The sequence below is a fragment of the Chelonus insularis genome, unplaced genomic scaffold, assembly GCF_013357705.1.
Source record: "Chelonus insularis isolate UGA/USDA-ARS -01 unplaced genomic scaffold, ASM1335770v1 contig_77_pilon, whole genome shotgun sequence".
Taxonomy (NCBI): Eukaryota; Metazoa; Arthropoda; class Insecta; order Hymenoptera; family Braconidae; genus Chelonus; species Chelonus insularis.
The window spans coordinates 737,226-757,762 of record NW_023276746.1 but is presented as its reverse complement, the minus strand read 5'-3'; the positions used below and the strand labels follow the sequence as shown (position 1 = coordinate 757,762).

General features: G+C 30.8%; 1 protein-coding gene across 9 annotated transcripts in view; it reads right to left on the bottom strand.

Moving 5' to 3' along the window:
• unc-13 overlaps positions 1–20,537 on the bottom strand; it is a 122,753-nt gene that overhangs the window by 17,547 nt on the left and 84,669 nt on the right. For 5 of the 9 annotated variants that reach the window (XM_035090481.1, XM_035090487.1, XM_035090483.1 and 2 more), the window contains 3 exons: positions 18,424–18,643; positions 11,901–12,021; positions 4,532–4,638 (listed from right to left, as the gene is read on the bottom strand). In XM_035090481.1, the coding sequence (XP_034946372.1) occupies positions 4,532–4,638; positions 11,901–12,021; positions 18,424–18,643 (448 nt within the window). Of the gene's footprint in view, positions 1–4,531; positions 4,639–8,010; positions 8,118–11,900; positions 12,022–18,423; positions 18,644–20,537 lie in introns of all 9 variants that reach the window. The other 4 variants (XM_035090482.1, XM_035090484.1, XM_035090488.1 and 1 more) reach the window with 1 other exon arrangement.

Sequence of the window (20,537 nt, the reverse complement as noted above, 5' to 3'; positions counted from 1 at the left end):
AACTCAAAAGTCCACATGGTCTTTCCGTAATAAAAAACAAAATATATAGAAATGTGTAATGGATAAAGTAAACAAAAAAGAATCATTTAATATCATTGAAATTTTTTCAATGTTTCTTGTTAGGTTGACAAATAGATTTTTTTTTTAACATGCATCTCGACAGAAGTACGACACACACATTTATATAATTAAGGCAGTCCTTTGATGAATAAAAAAATAGATACAATCTTGGAGAGATGAAAAACTTACCTTTGGAAAAGGATAGAGAAATGAATGTCTGGGTAATCAAACCAGTTGATGGAAAATTTAATCGATCTTTAATTTTATGAAATAATTTAACTTTACATATTTTTTGAAGAGCACAAATAGGATTTTTTTTCAAAATATGAGATAAAAAGGTTAAAATAATGCTAGAAAATTTTTATCAATGATAGAAAAATATGCCGCCTTCGTGTGTAATTGGCTATTTTCCGCCCTTGTTACATAATGTACTATTTTAACTTCCCAGTGGGAAGTTATTGTGATAGGTTCGATTGCGCGAATTTTAAATTTTCATATATTTTTACGTTTCAAGGTTCTTAGACTCAAATGTTATAGATATAGTTCCGTTTAAGGGACATCTCCAAAAATAAATTACAGTACTCTCTCTCTCTCTCTCAATAGTTCCTGCTATTGAGCGGAAGTTCGTGGTACTCGTAATTTTATCGTTAAAATAAAAAATTGGTTAACTTAATAAAATGATTATTATATAAATTTGATTATTCAGTTAACTAAGAACATAATTGATTTGAAAATATGCTTATCACTCAAATTACACTATTATATGTATAAGTCATTTTGAAGTTCAAAAAGCCGTCTTGCCCCTTTACGTTCTCTTTTATTTTCTCATTTTCAATTATTGTCAAGTAATTAGATCAATGATATTCATGTTTTCTATCTTAGAGTATGAACTAAGCTTCAAATTAAAAACTAAATTATGATAAAATATTCATTTTTAAGAACATAATTTGACAAGAAAAATTTTATATGAATTTTCTAGGAGAAATTTATGTATATTCTAGTCATACCCAAAGAATTATAACGGATCATTGAGGCTTACTATTATTTAGAGATATTTAATAAAAATTTTTGATGTAAATTGTGTGAGAAAGGTCTAGATTATAAAAAAAAAAAATTATTGATTTGATGTGTGAATATACAAGACATCGATATTTTCATGACTTGAAATATTGCCAATCACTTGTTTGCATCAACTGGCCATCTACCGGAAAACGCTTAATTATTAGGCTGATTGTCCTATTCTAATAGAAAGTAAGACTGGCTCATTTCTAATCCAACATTAGAGTAAGGTTCAATGTTAGACCAGCAATAAGCCATTCTTGCTTTCTACCAGAATATTCATCAAAGAAAAAGTAATTGTTTGAGAAATATTTTTGTTTTTTTTTTATAAAAAAAACTATTCTTAAAAAGAAAAAAAACCCTAAAAGCTGCTTATCATTTATACTTTCATCTTAATCCGGTTTACAATGATGGATGACTTGGTATCATTTACAAAAAGACTGCCTTAATATAAGAGATGTTGGAAAAAGCGTGCACAGAAGCGCGTAAGTGACGAAATATTAAATAAAATAGTGTGATAAATGATGGTGTAACGCGTGCTAATGAGACTAGTTACATTCAAGGATTATATTATGTTGCACATGCATCAGTATCACCAGTTTCTAGCATCAACTTCACAGACACTTCAATAACTTAGGCTTTGACACATAAAGCTTATATTAATCCCTCATCTCCTGTTGTTCGGTCACCGATGATCCATGAATTCAACTCCAATGGTTATGTAAACCTTACATGTATACATATGATTGTGATTCCAATGTGAACCACGCGAGAAACTATCTCCTGTTTGTGACAATGTGGCCACGCAACTGTTGAACGTGATCATTAATCGCGTTAGTTTCTAATCATACGCGTGTTTGTGCATTACAGACAAATGTTTGCCGGAATACACTTCATAGACATATTGATTATCAACTTGATGCTACTTAATCTACCAGGCTTGTTTTGATCATCTATTTTAGACTGTATTGATATCAATCAATATCTAGTGAGATGGATTGTTGTATTGTTGAAAAGAAGGTGAGTATCGAGAGAGCTAATTAAACTTTAACTTTGTAACTTTGGTTTAGGTTTAGTAGGTTGAAAATGGATAATTTTGAATTTGGAACCTGAATCAATTTGCCCAAATGAAATGACATCCATTCATTTTGGATTTGAAAAAGTATGGTAGATTTGGTGATTATTATATAGAATGGACCTTTATCTCTAGATGGTCTCCTATTGTAGAAAAGTAACACAGGGCAGCCCTTAAATTATTTTTCTCCATTAGCACACCATCCTGATCAGAAGCAAGATTGGTCCAACATGGGTCCAAGGTGGATCCAGTGATGAATCAGTTTTGCTTCCTACCAGGATGTACCAGTGCTAAGATTCATCTTTTCCTTTTGATATAAAGATTTTTCAATCGTGAAGTACCTGTTTGGACTAGAATCCCTTGTAAGGATTGTCCAAATAGAATAGCACGATTGGTGCATGTTGTGACTTGCTACAACATTGGGCATAATTAGCGCAGTGTAAGGTCAGAAATAAACCAGTATCAAGCACTATTGAGGTGCTAGGAAAGCTCCTCTTAATGCATGATAACAATTGATGCAAATATTTTTTGGACTCCCAGTAGGAAAGCACGTCAGGTTCATCTCTGACTCAGTACTCTGCCAATCTAAGTCAATTATAGCCCAATTTTGGGTCATAAATGTGCTAGTTTGTTTTCTGCTAGAAATTTGCGTATTTCGTAAGTATTACTTCGATTAGAAACTATACGTTTGAAGAAATTTTTCAAAATATATAGAGTACTTCTATGATATAGACCTTCAAACATTAAATTTTGCATGGTTCGCCAATTTGAAAAAATGCCTGCTAGATATATCTTATTCACGGTAACGATAAACTAGTTTAGCAATTTTGCTCTAAAAATTTCCTGGTGACCAAGTCCGAGGTTATTTTAATCGGAAATAAATCAAAAGATTTGATTACTGGAGCGGACATAAACGCCAACTGTTACCTCTTTTTCCGTGAAGCGGTAAATTTCTGTTTATTTTTTTCTTTTACAGTTTTCATTTCTCATAACAGAGTGAAAAGATAAATTATCTAATGTATAAACATAAATTCAAATGTACATACGAGTACTTTTTAACGCAGTTGTCAGCATAAATCAATTCTCTAAAATTTTATTGAGAGTTACCATTCAAATAATAGCTTTGAAGAAGCCATTTCCAAACAAATAAAATAAAAAGATAATCGGCTAGAGACGGTTTAGATTAATTTAACAGGTAATTTAAATGAAGATTGTTTTATTCAATCAGTAGCTACCAACTTCCAAGCTTTCGTGTTTATTGATCTTACCTCCTTTTTATTTCTACTATTTGCATGGCTACTCATTAGTTTCTTTTTTAAGCATTCTCATGAACGCATTAATGCTATAAAGCACCTACGTTTTTATCTTTGAATGTAGCATTTTTTTTCTTTTAGTATTCACATAAAATAGTTGAAATTTTGTGGAAAATATTTACGTGTTAAAAGATTTCTATGATCATTTGTTCAATAAAAAATAAATAAAATTGAAAGCAAAATAAAATACTCTCTTTTCGTTCAATGACGCTATCGCTAGATGGCGTATCCGTTATTTTATTGTTAGAGTTTATTTACGAGCGTTTGTTAGTGAATAATTTATTTTAAAATCTTTTTCAACCCTCAAATGTTATAATTTATCACAGCTGGTAAAATTAAGAGCTCTCTTTATGAATAATCATTATTCTCGTTTAATAAAAATTTTGCTGTTACTTTAGAAACAAGTAATAATGAAACCAATAATGACTTGAAATTTACATCAAAGTTGAAAGAATATTTCCATGACTATTTCATATTTCAAATTTATATTACAAAGCTTCAAATAAACTCTCTAAACCCTCAAGTGTAATTAAATCGAGTAAAGAAGCTAATAAATAATAGTTCCATAACTTTTGTATTATTCAGGTGAAAATCTTCATAATTTAAATGATAAAAGGAGTGAAAGATTGGGCTTGTCGGCTTGAGAAAGGAAGAAAGAAAAAAAAAGAAAGTACGAAAGAGGTTTTAAACTTCTTCAACTAGATCAATGATGGCGCTGCACTTGAATGTACGTTGAACTATCGATTTCCTGCTCACGCAAACACTAGTCAAATGAAAACTAACGTCAAATATTACCTTGTTTACTTGTTTAACATATTTACACATTTTTTTCTTTGTTATATACATATAAAATGTAAAATTAATTTTATTTATAGATAGTTATTTTTTGATATTAGTAATCGTGAAAATGTGTGTGTCATAATTTCGGTTAAAATCAAATGAATGTCGTGAACGTGTATAGACGTTTTATGATGTGATTTATTTGTAGAATGGATGGATGATTTAAATTTAGTGTCATGGCTACCTGTGATGGCGATCTTGCATGACCACTTGCTGGTCCCCTCGAGGACGATCTGCTCTGCCTGTTCTAGACTGTCAATGTGTGTATCCGGGTCGACTGAAAATGTTGTGCTGAAAAGAAGACAATGACCTCGTAATCGCGCTCAATTCAAACTTTTCTTCCAACCCTTTTATTCCGTTTTTTTTATCCTCTTGAACATATTTGCGTGGACGGTTTTATTGCCATTAATGATACTTATTTTTTATAACCCTAGAGATACCACTAATGCTAAATTGGATAAATTAATGGTTTCTGCTATTGAAGAAGAATACTATACAACTTCTAAATAGCTTTAATTTATAAATAATGGGCTCTATGAGACCCAAATTCACTTTTTATTTCATTCATTTCTGCATAAGGTATGTGACTAACACGCAAGTCGTTTTATTATGTCAATTTTCGAGGAATTCGAAGCTTTAAATGGAGTTTGAATTGCTATAGAGAATTTTTGATGCCCAAAGAATTTCAGATATTCATAAATTGTTAAGTGCAAAACTTTTTAAAGTTGGTATCTTTTTATTAAATACAAAAAAGAAAAAATGAAATTCTTCAGCTGAATGAAAAGTTGGACGAAAAAGTTTTTAATTGAATTAAAGTGATAAACTTTCTGAACGTTACATGAATCTGATCAGAAATAAGTTGACCAATGTTTGGATACCAAATGGGTATTGGTTATTGATATAAACAGTAAAGTCATTGAAGAAAACATAAAACAAAAGATTTGCGAGTAAAGCTGATACTGCAATTCGATTCTTTTATTACATAAACGTGACGGACCACCTGTTAACCCAACGATAGTAGAATTAACATTACCAGTTGCTGGCATAGTCTAAAAGAGAGTGAAGCCAACAGTCAGGTCAACCGTCTGGCTTAGATATATTCAGGCTAGATTCTAGAATAAGAAAACTTGTTGCTCACTACCTCACTCCTTTGTTCGATGGCGTTGAGCCAACTCCAAAGACTAGCACGTCCAATAATCAACCTTACCAATTTCTTACTTGAGTTATGGTCTAGATAAATGAATTGCTAATGCTAATGGGCCATGTTTCCTGACATGTACAAGATACAGTTCACATTTTTCACTATTTTTTGCAATTATCGCTTGACACTCTATCTATTCTCACGTTCTTTAGAGACTTCGATCTTGGTGTTTTGCTCTTTTGTTTCCAATAGCAAAAAGGATTTGTCATTTGTTGAAAATGAATGGAAATAGTCGACACTTTTTCATCATAGTTAGAAAAAAGGGTATTGATGGAAAATGTGATTGTATGCTGATAAAATTTTCTTGCTATGTTGGAAATAACAAAAATCATCATTTCAGGAATGATAAAAAGAAAACTAGAAATGATACCCAACAGTGTAAACAATGAATCATTGAGTTATAGGTTTGAACAGATTTGGAGCAAGCTATATGTCTAGGATTGACATATCAAAAGATTAAAACACCAAGACTCACAGGTCTTTTGTTTTTTTTCTTAGTTCAAGGAAAATTTTTTTCCGATCTGTAGTACTTTAGGTGGAAGAAGCTTTTAAATAATTAAAATGTTTATAACCATAAAAATGGTCTATGTACAAGTAATTTTGATGAAGTAATTTTGCTTAAGGTATAATTTTGTGGTTCTGATAGAGTGAAAACGACTAAAGTTGTCCATTCTCAGGGATTACTCGAGTTAGTTGAATTTGATTTAGCTTCCGTATATGACGTTTTAGGTGAACAGGGCATCTTTTATCGATTTATACAGCTCTACTATTCCATACAAGAATGAAATAGATAAATTGTCATGCCTCAACAACGACGAGTCTAAAATAACAAGATATAACGACCTACATTCCTAGTAAACAGATGTTTATTCTTTATCTTCAAACATCTTGTATGCATTTGAATTTACAGATTAAGCCGTCAGTAGTCTGATTCAAGTATGACTTAATAAACTTAATTGGCTAAGTTTCCAACACTTTCATGCCATGTTAATCATGACTATCGACAAATTGTCACTGTTTAATTATAATAAAATAATTAGAATACTCGTTTGTTTTATGGAGTTGGTGGAGTCAGGAAATGTAGATTTATTCAGTGATTTCAATTTTACGAAGCCCTAGTTTTCGGCATATTTAGAGACAAATTATGGGCACATTAAAACATCAAATTAACATTCATAGCGAGGAGACATCAAATTAAAAACAAAGAGATGATAAACATTAAGATAAATCAAACCATTTTTGAGATTATTACAGCCTCTGATTTTTGAAAAATCGCCAGCGAATATATGAAAATAAAGTAAAAACATCAACACGCATACATACGGGGCACAGCACATTGATGGGCTTTGGTACAAAACAAAGAGCCTGGTCAGCCATCTTACTTAGCCATAAAGCTTTCAAGGACTTGTTTTACCAATTGGATTAAACCCACACAGAAAAGAGTATCAATAAAAGCTTCATTTGCTATTGATAACCTGATGAAGTTGGTTGAAAAATTACTGCTTTATTCAAGATCTTTGATCATTTCTGGAGCTCTTGATGTCCAAAGTTAAACAAGTCAATTTTGACTATTTATTTGTAACACGAAGAGACGATTCACTGGGTAGTTACTCTAACAATTATTCCTTCAAAGCGCCAGCGTTCTGAATGTTCACTTTGATTTCAGTCTCGTACAATGAATAAATACTCTAGTAGAAAAACACAATGGACCCATTCCTGGCCCAACATTTTACCATTCAAAGCCAACTGCTGCTCAATATTCGGCCAACAATGAGCCAATTTTGTTTCCTGCTAGGATATCCTTTAACTAAATTAATTATTCACCAGAAAAGACAAATTATAAACAGGGGTAGTAATTTTCCAATCGACAGACCAGGTAGTCCTGAGCTGTTCCCAAATTACAAAGCAATCTTCGAACAAGATCTTATTTGTTGCAGTACCCTTCAAAAGTTAGTTCATCGTCGTTTATTTCAACTAGCTTTTGGACTGCACTGCATTTAAATTTAGTTGATTCTTTTACTCGTTAAAAATTATCCTACAATCCTAGTGTTAGCAGTGATAAATAGCTTCATTCATTTTATATCCAACTAATTAGGTTCATAAATAAATTATTACAAGTACACTTAATGTATATTTAGCTTCTAGAACACCCTAACAATACCTAGAACCATAAAAATTCATCAGGTTTCTCACAAAGTTTACTATTTTACTTTCTTCTGTGATTTAAACAACTGTATAACTAGCTCTATGATTGTTTGGATTGTGTTACAGGTTAATATAATACATATTCATGTCGTAGCAGTAGTACTGTTGTTTAAAGAGTGGGTGTGTTGAAGCCAATTGGGAAAACTAGTCCTTGATAGTTTGATTATCTGGAGCAGTGTAACCTAACCTTAGAGAATAACAATGCTGAACATAAAAAAAGGTAATGAATGATCAGGATTTTTTGACAACCCACAAACCTGTAATGGCGATTTTTGCGGACCACTTGCTTGTCCCATCCAATACCGATTGCTTCACCGATGACATGTGATTGATGTGAGCGGTCTCATCGACGCCGAATACAGACCTAAACTCCGATGAGATTCACATCAAGTGCCACACACAAAACCACTTAACCCTCAATATGTTTCCATAGACACTCAGCCACTTTATTGCATCAACACTCTTACCCATATCTCGCTCTCTCTTCCTCTCTGTTTTGTATTTGATGTTTTCTCAAAGCAATAGCCATCATCATAATAAGGGTACTACTAATCATGGACATAGGTATATGTATCAGGGCTATTTGATGAATTCAATTAATCAGCTTTTGGTTAATTAGCAAAAATAGCTATTGAAATATTCAATTGATGTTAATGTTAATATTCTGCAGTACGCTTGTTTAATGACAAAATATTCATTTTCGTGACATAGTATTAATTAATAATTATCCGAAATTGCTTTATTAAGGTTAATTGTTAAAATTATACACAGTAAATTGATTACATTTCGAATTATTAGGGATTTCTAATGTTGATTCCCTTTCCTGAAGTTTAAATGAATTGAATATTTTTTGCACAAACACTTTGATCTTAATAATTGTTTCGGTATTGACTTTAGTAAATGTGGATGTTCAGTAATAAATAAATAAATAAATAAAAATTGTTGCAAATTAGTTCATACGTTCGAGTGACTTTGAGTGATTATTACCAATTCATTTTCGAAAAATTGAAAAAAGGGTTCAGAAAACTTTGTGAAAAATTCTACTTGATGCTATTAATTTTATTGACACTCAAAATGGCTGACAGATTTTTGAAGATACTGACCATTATACTACCGAGAAAAAAATGTATTCAGTTAAAACAATGATTGTTTAGACTGAATTAATTGATTAGTGTCGTAAGACATCTATGCTTTATTTCAATCCCTCGTATTGAGCTATTATACAGCTTGGAGGGTGTAATTACCTGGACAAAATCAGGTACCACGAGGTAGCTAATAATAAACTTGATATCGATTGATGAGTGTAAAAATATTTCTCATAGTTTTTATGATAAAGAGAGAAAAAGAGAGTTCGATTGTTTATCAAGTACACACAGCATTCATATACATATCTTCATTGAGTATCAATAAAAATTGGATATATTTTATTAGCTTTATCTAAAAATGTCTTTTTTCCCATTCGATTGCTATTACTTTACATACTGTACTATTTCAAGCGCGTACATCATACGAATCTGGCTGACAAAGAGACAAAGATAAAAGTCTAGTGTGTTTGATCATAAATTGCATTGCATTCACTTCTGATTCAGCAATTAAAACACTTCATTTATCATTGCTCTGTTGATGATCGATTTTCATAGCTCGTTAGTGCATATTAAGTATTATTTTACCAAAAGTGCTACAATCAGGATAAAATTATTGTAACGATCTCATTATTCTTTCGTTATTGTTTCAGTTGTTAGCGTTTTATTCTCATATTACTAACTATCATTGCTATGAGAACAGTTTGTGGTTCCTTTTTCAATTAACTCTTTGGCGAACGGATTTATCTGTTCAACTAATTTTAATACAATTTGTTATTAATACATAAAGAGAAGAATGGACTACACATGATCCTTTCGTTCAGGGAAATTTTACTTTTAATATAAATGGGAAATTGGTATAAAAAATTTGAAATACTGATATCTCAGAAATTTATAGAGATAGAATATTTGTACTGAAATTAAAGAAAAGTCTCATATTATAGCAATTGAAATAATCTCCAAAATAAACGGTCAATGAGTCTCATAGCATGATTAGAGCAATGTGATTTAATCTCTGTGTATTAAAATATCCAGGCTGTGAAGTAAATGGTGGATCAAATAATGGTGGATAAGTGTAAGTATACGAAGAAAATTGTTTTCCTTATCTAAGAAAGAAATATTAGTTAGGTAGTAACTAATTTCTATGAAGTCTTTCAATAAAATTACGGTATGCTGTGAGGAAACATGATAAAGTCCGTATGTACACTGTAAATTCAAGGTGTCTTACAGTAAACTTATCTACACGTGTTGAATGTCAAGCTCCGTAAACAAACTATAGATTTAAACACGCTTTGAAGTGTGTCAGAAATGACTACAAAGATCTATAGTTTGTATATAGCAATTTAACATTGAACACTTATTCCAACACACCTTTGACTTACAGTGCGGGTTCTTCGAAATAATGTCAGAATTTTTGACACGTTTTGAACTATTTTCAATTTCTCATCCGGAAGTTATTGTAATAGGATCAATTTTTGAAATTCGTAATATTGTCATATCTTTACGTTTTAAGATATTTCACGGCATATTAGAAGTGTTGGAAATTCAGGATTATGGTGAAGAAACTTTAATTAAATATAGACTGAATTTATTTCGTTATATCAAAACTTTATTTAAAGATAACGGATAGTGTTGAAAAGTGCATTTAAATGCTTCAGAGATTTTCTTAAGACTAACTAAAAATGTTTTTAAACATTACTTTAAAGTAAAAACAACCAACCCTCTCTGTTTTGTTAATATTTACAGATGTCTGCAGTATGTGGCATAATATTGAATAAAATCAATGGGTCCTTTGACTGACCCAAGTACTTGAGGTCATATATTAAAAAAGTAATAAAATAAAATAGGAATTGTTTGGAATCTTTACAGATGTGTATTAAAAATACACATGTTTTTATTTCTTGAACTTGAAAATAAATTGTTTAATAAACAAAGAATAAATTGAGATTCATTTTTGTTCAGAGAATTCAATAGGAAAATTTAAAAATTAATGTTCATATGTCCCTACGTGTGTCCGTACGTACATGTGTCAGGTTTCTTTTTGTTCTCAATATCTCGAGAAAATCTAATGACATTGACTTCAGACAAATTTCATTTTAAAGATAATACAATGAAGAAGACTTGAAAAAAGTGTAAATAAATTCGGCACAGTCGTTTCTTTTTTATAACTAATAAACTGTAAAATAAATCAAATAAAAAGAAATTAAGAATTAACTTTACTAATTATGTAATCATAATTGTTAAAAAATTTGGTCGATATTAACAAAAAATTGACGTTAATGGCTTTATATAATTCATAATAATTACATATTGTTTATAATAACCACAATTTGTTATAAACAACAAAAAACAACAATCATATGACAAATTTCAATATGTATATAAAATATAGATACATACAATTTTTATAAAATTTTAATAAAAAATAAAACATGTAAAAATAAAAAAATAGTCAGTAGGAATGAAAAGTTCGTCGTGTGGGCACAAAGTACATCTAGACCCATTTTTTGTTTCTGGAATTCAACACCAGATAAATGCAAGTAAGAGTTAATTGACTTGAATCATGTTTTCCACGTGTGAAAACTAGCAAAAACATTTTTTTACACAAGATAAAAATAATATTTTACGGAAATTCATACTCCAAAATCCAATTATAAACTTTAATAAATGATAAATCAAAAACTTTATATAGGTTACATGAATTATCTTTTTTGAGTATTTTTAGTATTTTATAATTAAATTATGAATTTTTTTAATATTATGTCACTAGTTAGTCTACATTGATGTTAAACTTTAATTTCTATTCCATTTTGAATGAATTTCAGAGACAGGATCGAATTTCTGTCAAGGCAATCAAGAGCATGAAATTGATCGATGTCAATCACTTGTAATTGAACTCTTGACTAATAATTGCAAACAAAGACTAAGTTAATTCAATCATCATTTGTTACAATTTGACAACACTTGTTTAAATTATTAGCAATCGAATGAGACGAATGAGAAATCTTTTAATAACTATTTTAATTAATATAGGTCTTGTAGAAGAATAAAAGTTCATTACTTACCGAATGAGTTCGAATATTTCTGGCTTTTCTCGTTCCCTCTGCTTCATTCGTTCCTTCATTGCAGTTATAATGCTGTTGGCTTTGTCTTCAGCTCCATGTTTAGAACTTTTCTCTGCCGCTCCTGTAGTGAACAAGATAAAATGGAATATATTTCTTCAGTTGTAATGTTTTTGGTGTACATTGACGACATTTATAAACGAAATACTTAATACGTATTTCACATTTCCATCAAAGTTGATCTTGAAACTTTATAATAAGTTAATTAAGATGATAAATGTATCTTTAATCATAAAGATGTGCTTGCAATACTGAAAAGATTCAAGAGAGGATACAAATTACTTGGAAAATTTAATAATAATCTGTATCTTCTGACGTACTAACTAAGTTCATACTGCGCACATAATTATCAAGCAGATATTCTTAAGAGAATAATAACATTTTATTTTTGTCTGAGAACATTTTTTTATTTCATGTAAATGAGACTAATTGATAAACTTTATAGAATACTGGAAAGTTATTCTAATGAACCTGGAGATCAAAAATTTCAACATGTCTTTGTGTTTTAAGGTCATTATCATCATTCAAAAATATTCTTTAAAAAAGCTGTAATGCAGATATGACTTCAAAGATTCACGCTATTCATTTTCTCTAGTACACTGAAAAAAAAATATTGCTGTAGGAATTATCTGAAGTGTTGTTACAGATAGATCACTGTTAGAGCAATCCTGGATATCTATAATAGCTGTCCACATCACTGAAGAGTAGCACGTGACGTCCCACATTCATAAACCTATCTCTGACCATAAAATTTGAATATTAAGGTAATACTACCGGCTTCAGAATTCACGTTCAGATTTCAATAAAACATGGCATATTGGTACATTATAACATCATAATTGATCTGAAGAAAAAATTAATATTTAAAAAATTGTACCTTCACCATTAATCCTTACGAGAAATCACAGACTTTATTTTTTTTCATAAAACTGGACGTTCAGATTTCTATGATACCCATACAGGTCTTGCCATACTTCAGAAACATGGCCAAATGCTAGCCGATCAATGGTTGCCAATAATAAAATTTTAATATCAGAATACAATGAAAGATATCACAGTTGTCAATTAAAAGTGTTATAAACAATCAACAATGATAATAACAGTGGTGTCATGACTGTACTCCAAGAATACTTCAGAATTTTCACTGTGGAATTTTTTTATTCAATTCTCTGTAGGCCATCAAAAATTTAACTGATCAATTATGATGTTGTAGTGTACCAATATGCCAAATTTCAGTGAATTCTAAAACCGGTAGTACTACCTTAACGTCATGTGATTAAAATACGATTCATTGTTGTAAAAAATATTGGCTGCTCTAATTTTATTAATCCAATTTTTCAATAATACTAAAAAGACAATATTTGATCACGGTTCATTTGTAAGACAACATTCTTTTAAGGCATTAAAAAAATTTCTGATTATTTCATGAACGAACTGCATCGACGAGACAACATCGACAATGCCATAGGTGTCTGTTTGCGGATTTACGTACGGATCTTGCGACAAAAAATTACGATAGAATCTAAATCTTACCATACAGTTCAGTAGAGGTGCAATTTAATCAGCAAATCTTACCTCCGATTTTGAGATAGGGTTTTTTTTACGTAAAATTATATGAGGATTCTGAAAAAACTATTTGCAGGGAAACAAAAATATACGCGTTATTGTGTTTTTTTTTGTTATAAATAATTTTTGCCTGCTCGAGTCCGCACATTTCAATCAATAACTTTTTAAATATTCAAAAATCGTCAATATTTTATAGGACATTTTTTATTCTCTACAGTGCAATGAAAACCTCTATCACCTCACTTTTCTTATTTCCGACCTATTTTTTGAAATATTCGATCTAAAAAATGACGGCATCATTTCTTCAGCCAGCAGTTATTATTAATCTACAAGAATGTATGAAAGAAATCAATATCTTTGATATGTCTGGTAGTTTCTTTGATGCCAGTTTCTGCATTGAATCTTTTACAAGATCAAGAATTAAATCTTGTAATAATATTTTGTCGTAAGATCCATGAGTAAATACAAGGGCAGACACTTATGGCACTGTTCCAAAGTCTGACATTCTTTACACGATCGGTACAGAAAATTTTTAACAAATGTTCAAAAGTCAACTACTACATGGAGAGAATTTTTTTACTAAACGTAAGTACAACAAGTGATAAGTTCATGTTTCGAAGTTTAGAAATAAAAATATTTCTATCCAATAGTAAGTTTTGAGTTCTTGTAAGTTTATTTGATACTTAATAGGTGTCTTAGTGAAATAATTAGAAGACGAGGCAAGAGGGCTTTTTGAATTTCAAAATGACTTAAACATATTGTAAAATAAAAGTATAAGGACAACTAATATTAAAAGATAGTTTATTAAAAGTCACAGATTCAAATATAGAATCAATGAAAAGACGTCTAATGTTAGCTACTCTCAGTCCTAAACTGGAGATAAACAAACTCTTCCCTCGTTGCTATAAACAATCTAATCGTCAAGCAATCGTCGTTAACTAACAAACTGTCGTTAGTCAATAAATCCATAGATGGAGACATTCATATATTCTACAATATAATAATGTAATTGGGGCGATAAGTATATTTTCAAATTAATGTTTACTTTCGTATTAACAGCTTCAGAGGATCTGTTTTGCCTCACTAAGTTCCCAAAATCGAAAAAGCCGTCTTGCCCGTATTCCCCACTACTTAGGAGAGCCTAAAAGTTACTTATTTCAACCCGAAATTCTCTGTTGAACAGAAATATTTTTACTTCTCAACTTCGAAACGTGGATTTGTCACTTTCTACTGACAGTTAGTGCAAAATTAATTAATTATTTCAGACGTTGCCAATCAACTATTTGAAGAGTCATTTCAGCCATTTAATAAGAAAATTAATTTATAGAGTACGATATTGTTCCTACATCTATAAATGTTTTTCAGTGTAACTTGTTAAACAATAGTTGAAGATTTTGTTGTAAAATAATCTTTTATTATTTTTTGACGATATATTATAGTTACTTATGATATTTTATGTACAATCAAACTCCTCTTATTTCTAGATCGTCAATCTTCAATAAGCAGAGTAACGATAGATTTGATTAGGTGTTATATTATTTAATAAAAAAATCAGAGAGGAAAGACTCTTGATTGATAATACCCATAACTTTGTCTTTTGAGTTTTAGAAATGACAGGAATTTGATTTAACTGAAGTAAAAAAGACATGGTTACAATTTAATCATTCTAGAGTCTATGATATCACCATTTTAAATTATATACCAATCGACTCTCATTAGAAAGTTTAGTTATGCTAGAGGGTCATGTTTTGCTTTGCCCGCATCTCATATTTCATGAAATATTTGTAATGCAACCTCTCTTATATTCCTGATTCCGAGCTTTAGGTGCTAAGAATTAGGTAAGACAATAGAGGAAAAACTAAAGATGTAAAATTATCAATATTTAAAAGATTTCGGTAAAATACCGCATTGTAATGTCGAACAGTGGTAGATGCAAAAATGACCGTCAAGCAATTGGTCACAACAATTACTGTCAATTACCGGTTATTCACATCTAGCTATATGGATGTGACGAATATTTACCTAGATAAATGCGTGCTTGCCTCATTGATTGGCTTAACATTCCCATTTTCGCTTGCTCCCTGCGCTTGGTAACTTAAAAATAATTAATTATTATTCAGTTGAGAAATAAATTCTAAATTTTATAGAAATTGCTTTCGATTGTTACGATGAAGTTATAAAATGATTTAGTTCACATTGTACAAAAAAATACTTGATAAGTAAACTGAATAGTTAGGTACACATACTGACTTGATATAAACTTAGTTTTTAATCAGATTGAAAGGAATTAATTTTATATGACGATATATTATTTAACTTTAATAAATTCATTTAAAAACATTTATCTTATAGAAAAGACATTAGAAATTGTTAATTTTGATTGAACACATAGCACATGCATATTATCCAATCAGGAATCAGTTTCAATTGTGACCATATAATAATATTCGGCTCGGTAATTGACAGATTTTTACCGGCATTTTACCGTAAAATTACTAGTAAAAATATTTATTTATACTTTTAGATACTATGTTTAATTTTGGTTTCCCATCATAATGAATAGGTAGATGGATAAATAAAGCAGTTTAATACTTAAGAAATTGAATAAAGTTTTACATAATAACAGCATAGTAAGAAAAACAGTGCATGACAAGAAAGTAAATACAAATAGAAAACAACAAGAGCATATTGAAGTCCAGGGGGAGATGATGGGAGGCAGCTAAGCTATCCACCAGTACCGGGTAGTCATTCAGATGTAGAAGCAGCAGTCAGTATTGAGAGATCAATGTCAGAGAACTTAGGAATTTCGTTGAGTCTTTCACCATGCATAACAGAGCAGAGTTAACTTACATCTTCAAGCTTGAATGGAATAGGCATATGAGAATGAGGATATCAGGCACAAAATTTGCTGAGAGTAGAGATGAAGTAGGGATAGAATTTGAAGGTTCACTGGTAAAATAGGAGTCAAACTTCCTCAAGAAGTAAGTATCACTGACACTAAACTTCTTAAGTGGAACATTGTTGGCACCAGTATCTACCAAAACATGAGGTAAGGGACCAGTTAGTGTGCCAGAATCCAGAAATCTAACAAGGCATTAAATAGTTCAAATTCATAACAGCTACATTTGTGAAAATTGGTTATTCTTAGATATATCGATTGAAAGATCAGGTGTAGTGTAGTTGTTTGTCCAAGTAGTAAGATCAGTCACTGTTATCCATAAGACTATATTCGCCTGTTCAAAACAAGAGATAGTAGCCTTGAGAGCAGCTGTCTCACTTCTGAGGATATCGATTGTTGTGAGAATATCAAGCACCACTTTGAGAAAACAGTAATACCAATTTATGCTGGTATAGACAGCACTAACTCCTGCCATGACATGTTTGAGGATAAGCTCCAAACCAGAAGACGATCTTGCAGATAGCATTTCAGATGGTAATAAAAATAACAGTTTTAAACGTTAGTGATTCACGAAAATAAAGACATCACTTAATAATATACAATACACTGTAAATAAAACAAGTCCACTGGCAGAGAACTGCAATAAAAAGTTCAAGAGTAAAAGCAGTAAAACAACAAGCACTAGCATTCACCGAGAAAGAAAGAGGCATAGTCATAGGAATGAACACAAAAACAAAGAGAGAAACGAAATTGTCACTTTGAAAAGACTACTGTCTCTACGGGACAGGAGTGGAAAATGGGAATGTAGAGAGAGATTGTACTGCATACATATTGTACGAAAATAATTAAATCAAAAGCACGTTAATTTATCAAAGATCTGAGATCTTAGAAATTTAAAAGGTCTGGTCTTGAAAGGTTTTAGTAAAAAATGGTGTAAACAAGTTGGTCAGACGCTGCTACAATCAAGTCTTCATTATTTGCCCAATACACATATTATCAACGTCAGTGCAGAAGCTTAGATCTACTTCTTTACTAAAAATCCAAACATAATAGTGTTAGACTTATTCTCTTATTTTCACTGCAAATCTCAAATTTTAGAAGTGTTTCAAAATGACGTCATCTATTTGATTAACATTCTAGTCACTTTTTAGACACTTCCAAGCATCTAAAAAGTGACTACAATGTGAGTCAAATGGGTGACGTCATTTTCCCTTGTAGCCATTAGGAAACAGACTGTTGTCAGACTTACGTATGTTGTTGTCTTTTGGTTTTCTAACGTAAGATCAACGTCAGACGTCAGATGCTACTGCAGAAATTTCTTTAAGGAAGCAGACGTACGTAAGGCTGTCGAAAATTCTGACGTCAGATTTAGGCTACCAGGGTTAAGACACTTTAAGTGTTTTAAATTGATAGACTACGATTTGCAATGTTTAAAAGATATTTTGATATCTTTCATAAAAAACAAGTTGGTGTAAAACCAAGTCTTGCACTGATGTCGACAATACACAAATATTCAACACTATGATCACTCAAAAATAATCACAAGTAACTCTTGAAACCTTAAAACATAAAGGTAAAGTTTCTGATTCCAGGTATCAAACACACCGTAGCAGCTTTTCAGTACTTAAACGTTGATCTAACAGCAAATTGATATTTTTTATCATCACAAAACTGTTATAATCTCTTATTAATTTGATATTGGATAGTTAGCTAGTGTGGACCTCTGGAGTCTTTTCTGATAATAACCTCTTACTTCGATAGAGTCTCACCTAAACCACAGCTTGTTTGTAATAGAAATTTTCCCCAAGTTAATATACCTCCAATGAGGTATTTCTTAATAAAGTTTTTAAGTAATTTGTCAAACAAGAAAAGCTCACACTTAAGCAAATGTACCTCATAACTTATATAAAACTTGAATAAAGAACTTTCAGTGAGCTTAATAAAAGGCTAGAAAAAGTTTATCCAACTTAGAAGTAATAAATTATTTTTATTTTTACTTACTTTGAAGACAGTCTGCATTCAGAAGGTCCTTACACTTTTCGTGACATTTGACTCCACATTCCATACATCTTACACCTTGCCTAGCAATTCCCCAAAGTAAGCCTTCGCATTCATAACAGTATGTTGGTGAGGTTGCAGTCCAGGTGACAAAATTGTGTGGTGTTGTTGAAGAAATAGGATAGATCATCGCCTGGAGTGTTTTCTTGTACACGTGCATCTTCTATAGAATACGAAAATGACAAAAAAAAACTTTTAACAATCGTTATTCAATACCTGAACACTAAAAGGCATTTCCAGGGATGCTGGTGATTCAAACAAGTCTGCACAAACTTTCTTTTCATGCTTTCTCAAAAATTTTTTCTCAACTTTTATCATGTCTTTTTTTTGGAGTTAATTGAATGATTTCTTTTATCAACTAAATGCAAATCGGTTTCTAAAGTGATTATTCACCAGCTTAAAATAATTTTGGCGACACTCAAGAGTTTTCCTAGATTGGTAAGTGTGGTAAGTGAAGCATATCGATTTGCTAAAAAGCTCTAGAGGGAGAATAAAAACGTTCTTCTGATCTCTTTTTCACTCTTATCTCTTAAAGGATACACTTTTCGTTAGTTCTAGTCCCTCGGGCTGCTTTCTCGACAGAATATCCGAGTGAATACACTCAAGAATCAGAGGAACGCCTTCAATGACCTCTATATAAATGTACACACTGATGTAGGAAAAAGTTTTCTGCGATAGTTCTAGAGTGTTGTCTAGAATATTTTTATGGATAATAGGATGTGAGGATAGATTTTCATTCTTACTCATTGAATACGAATCTAAAAGTTGCCTCCTACTTCGGAATCTTCATATTTACAGTTCTGTTGGCAGTAGTAGTCAGTGTCACCACCACTATAGTTTATTCAACGGTATTGCATTTAAATTAAATCAAGCTTTTTGAGAAAATACCAATTATAAATGAGTTGAATAAATGCACAGTAATTAAACATGGTCATTTGAAATTATTTTAATTAAAAGCACTTGGAATCTACAATATTTTTTTACTGATTTTTAGTCTTAATTAGGAATGAGAGAAGTAAGAGTTTTTTAATAATTTTTAAACGTGATATTTGGAAAAAAAATTTGAATAAAAACTCTCGCCATGTATTAAAAAAATTATCTATAGTCCAGTCAATATGCTTCAAAAAACAGCCTAATTTGAAAGTCCGTTGACCATTAACTGATTTGGTCCATTAGGTTGTTTTTAGTTTTTAAAATTTTTACAAGAAAAACAATGAGACCAGTTTTAACTTTCTACGACGAATGGTTTTCGAGATATTAAATTGTGTATGTCAAAAGTACTACTGTTTTTTAAACAATTGATCATAGTTTATCAACAAATGAATTTTTTGAAGTTTTTTATTTAACGGGAAGTTACATTCATGCCAAATATGTAAACCTAGTGATACCTCACATAATAGAATATGTGCAAAAATTTCAGCTCTATCTCAATAAAAAACAATGTATGATAAAAACCACACAAGATTGCAACTATTGGCAATAGAAGAGACTTGATAAATGGAATATCTTTCGCCAAAGTTGGTTTTCGTTGAAGATGAAATTTTACTTTGAAACAAAGTGTCTACACGGAGAAAAATCGTAAGGCTCGTAACCCTTTTCTTAAGAAGTAAAAATAATAATGTTGATTTTAGTTCAAATATTATGAATTTTAATCGTCTTTAAAGGATTATTGATATTATGATAAAGTTATAAAACCTTTACAAATAACAGAAAAAAATTCTGGGGTTTATCATTTTTGTGGATTAAAATGAAACTTTACAGTAAAGGAATTTTTTTTGTCTCATATTTAGTTCTGAGAATTTATTGTCGGCGTATAGATTTCTGAATATTGGAAAGTGGACATCACTCGCCGTAAGGTAAAAGCTGTGTGCCGATACATTAATTCGATCGTTGTTTTTTCTTTTGTTATTCGAATATTCTTGTTTACAAAAGAAGTGTTAGAATAACTAAACGGATTAAAGCGTAGGTTTGAGTCATATGCGTGCGAGTAGTTGTAGGTTCGAATCCCCGAGTAGAAATAATTTGTTAGGACAAAAAAATTCAATTTAAATTAAAAA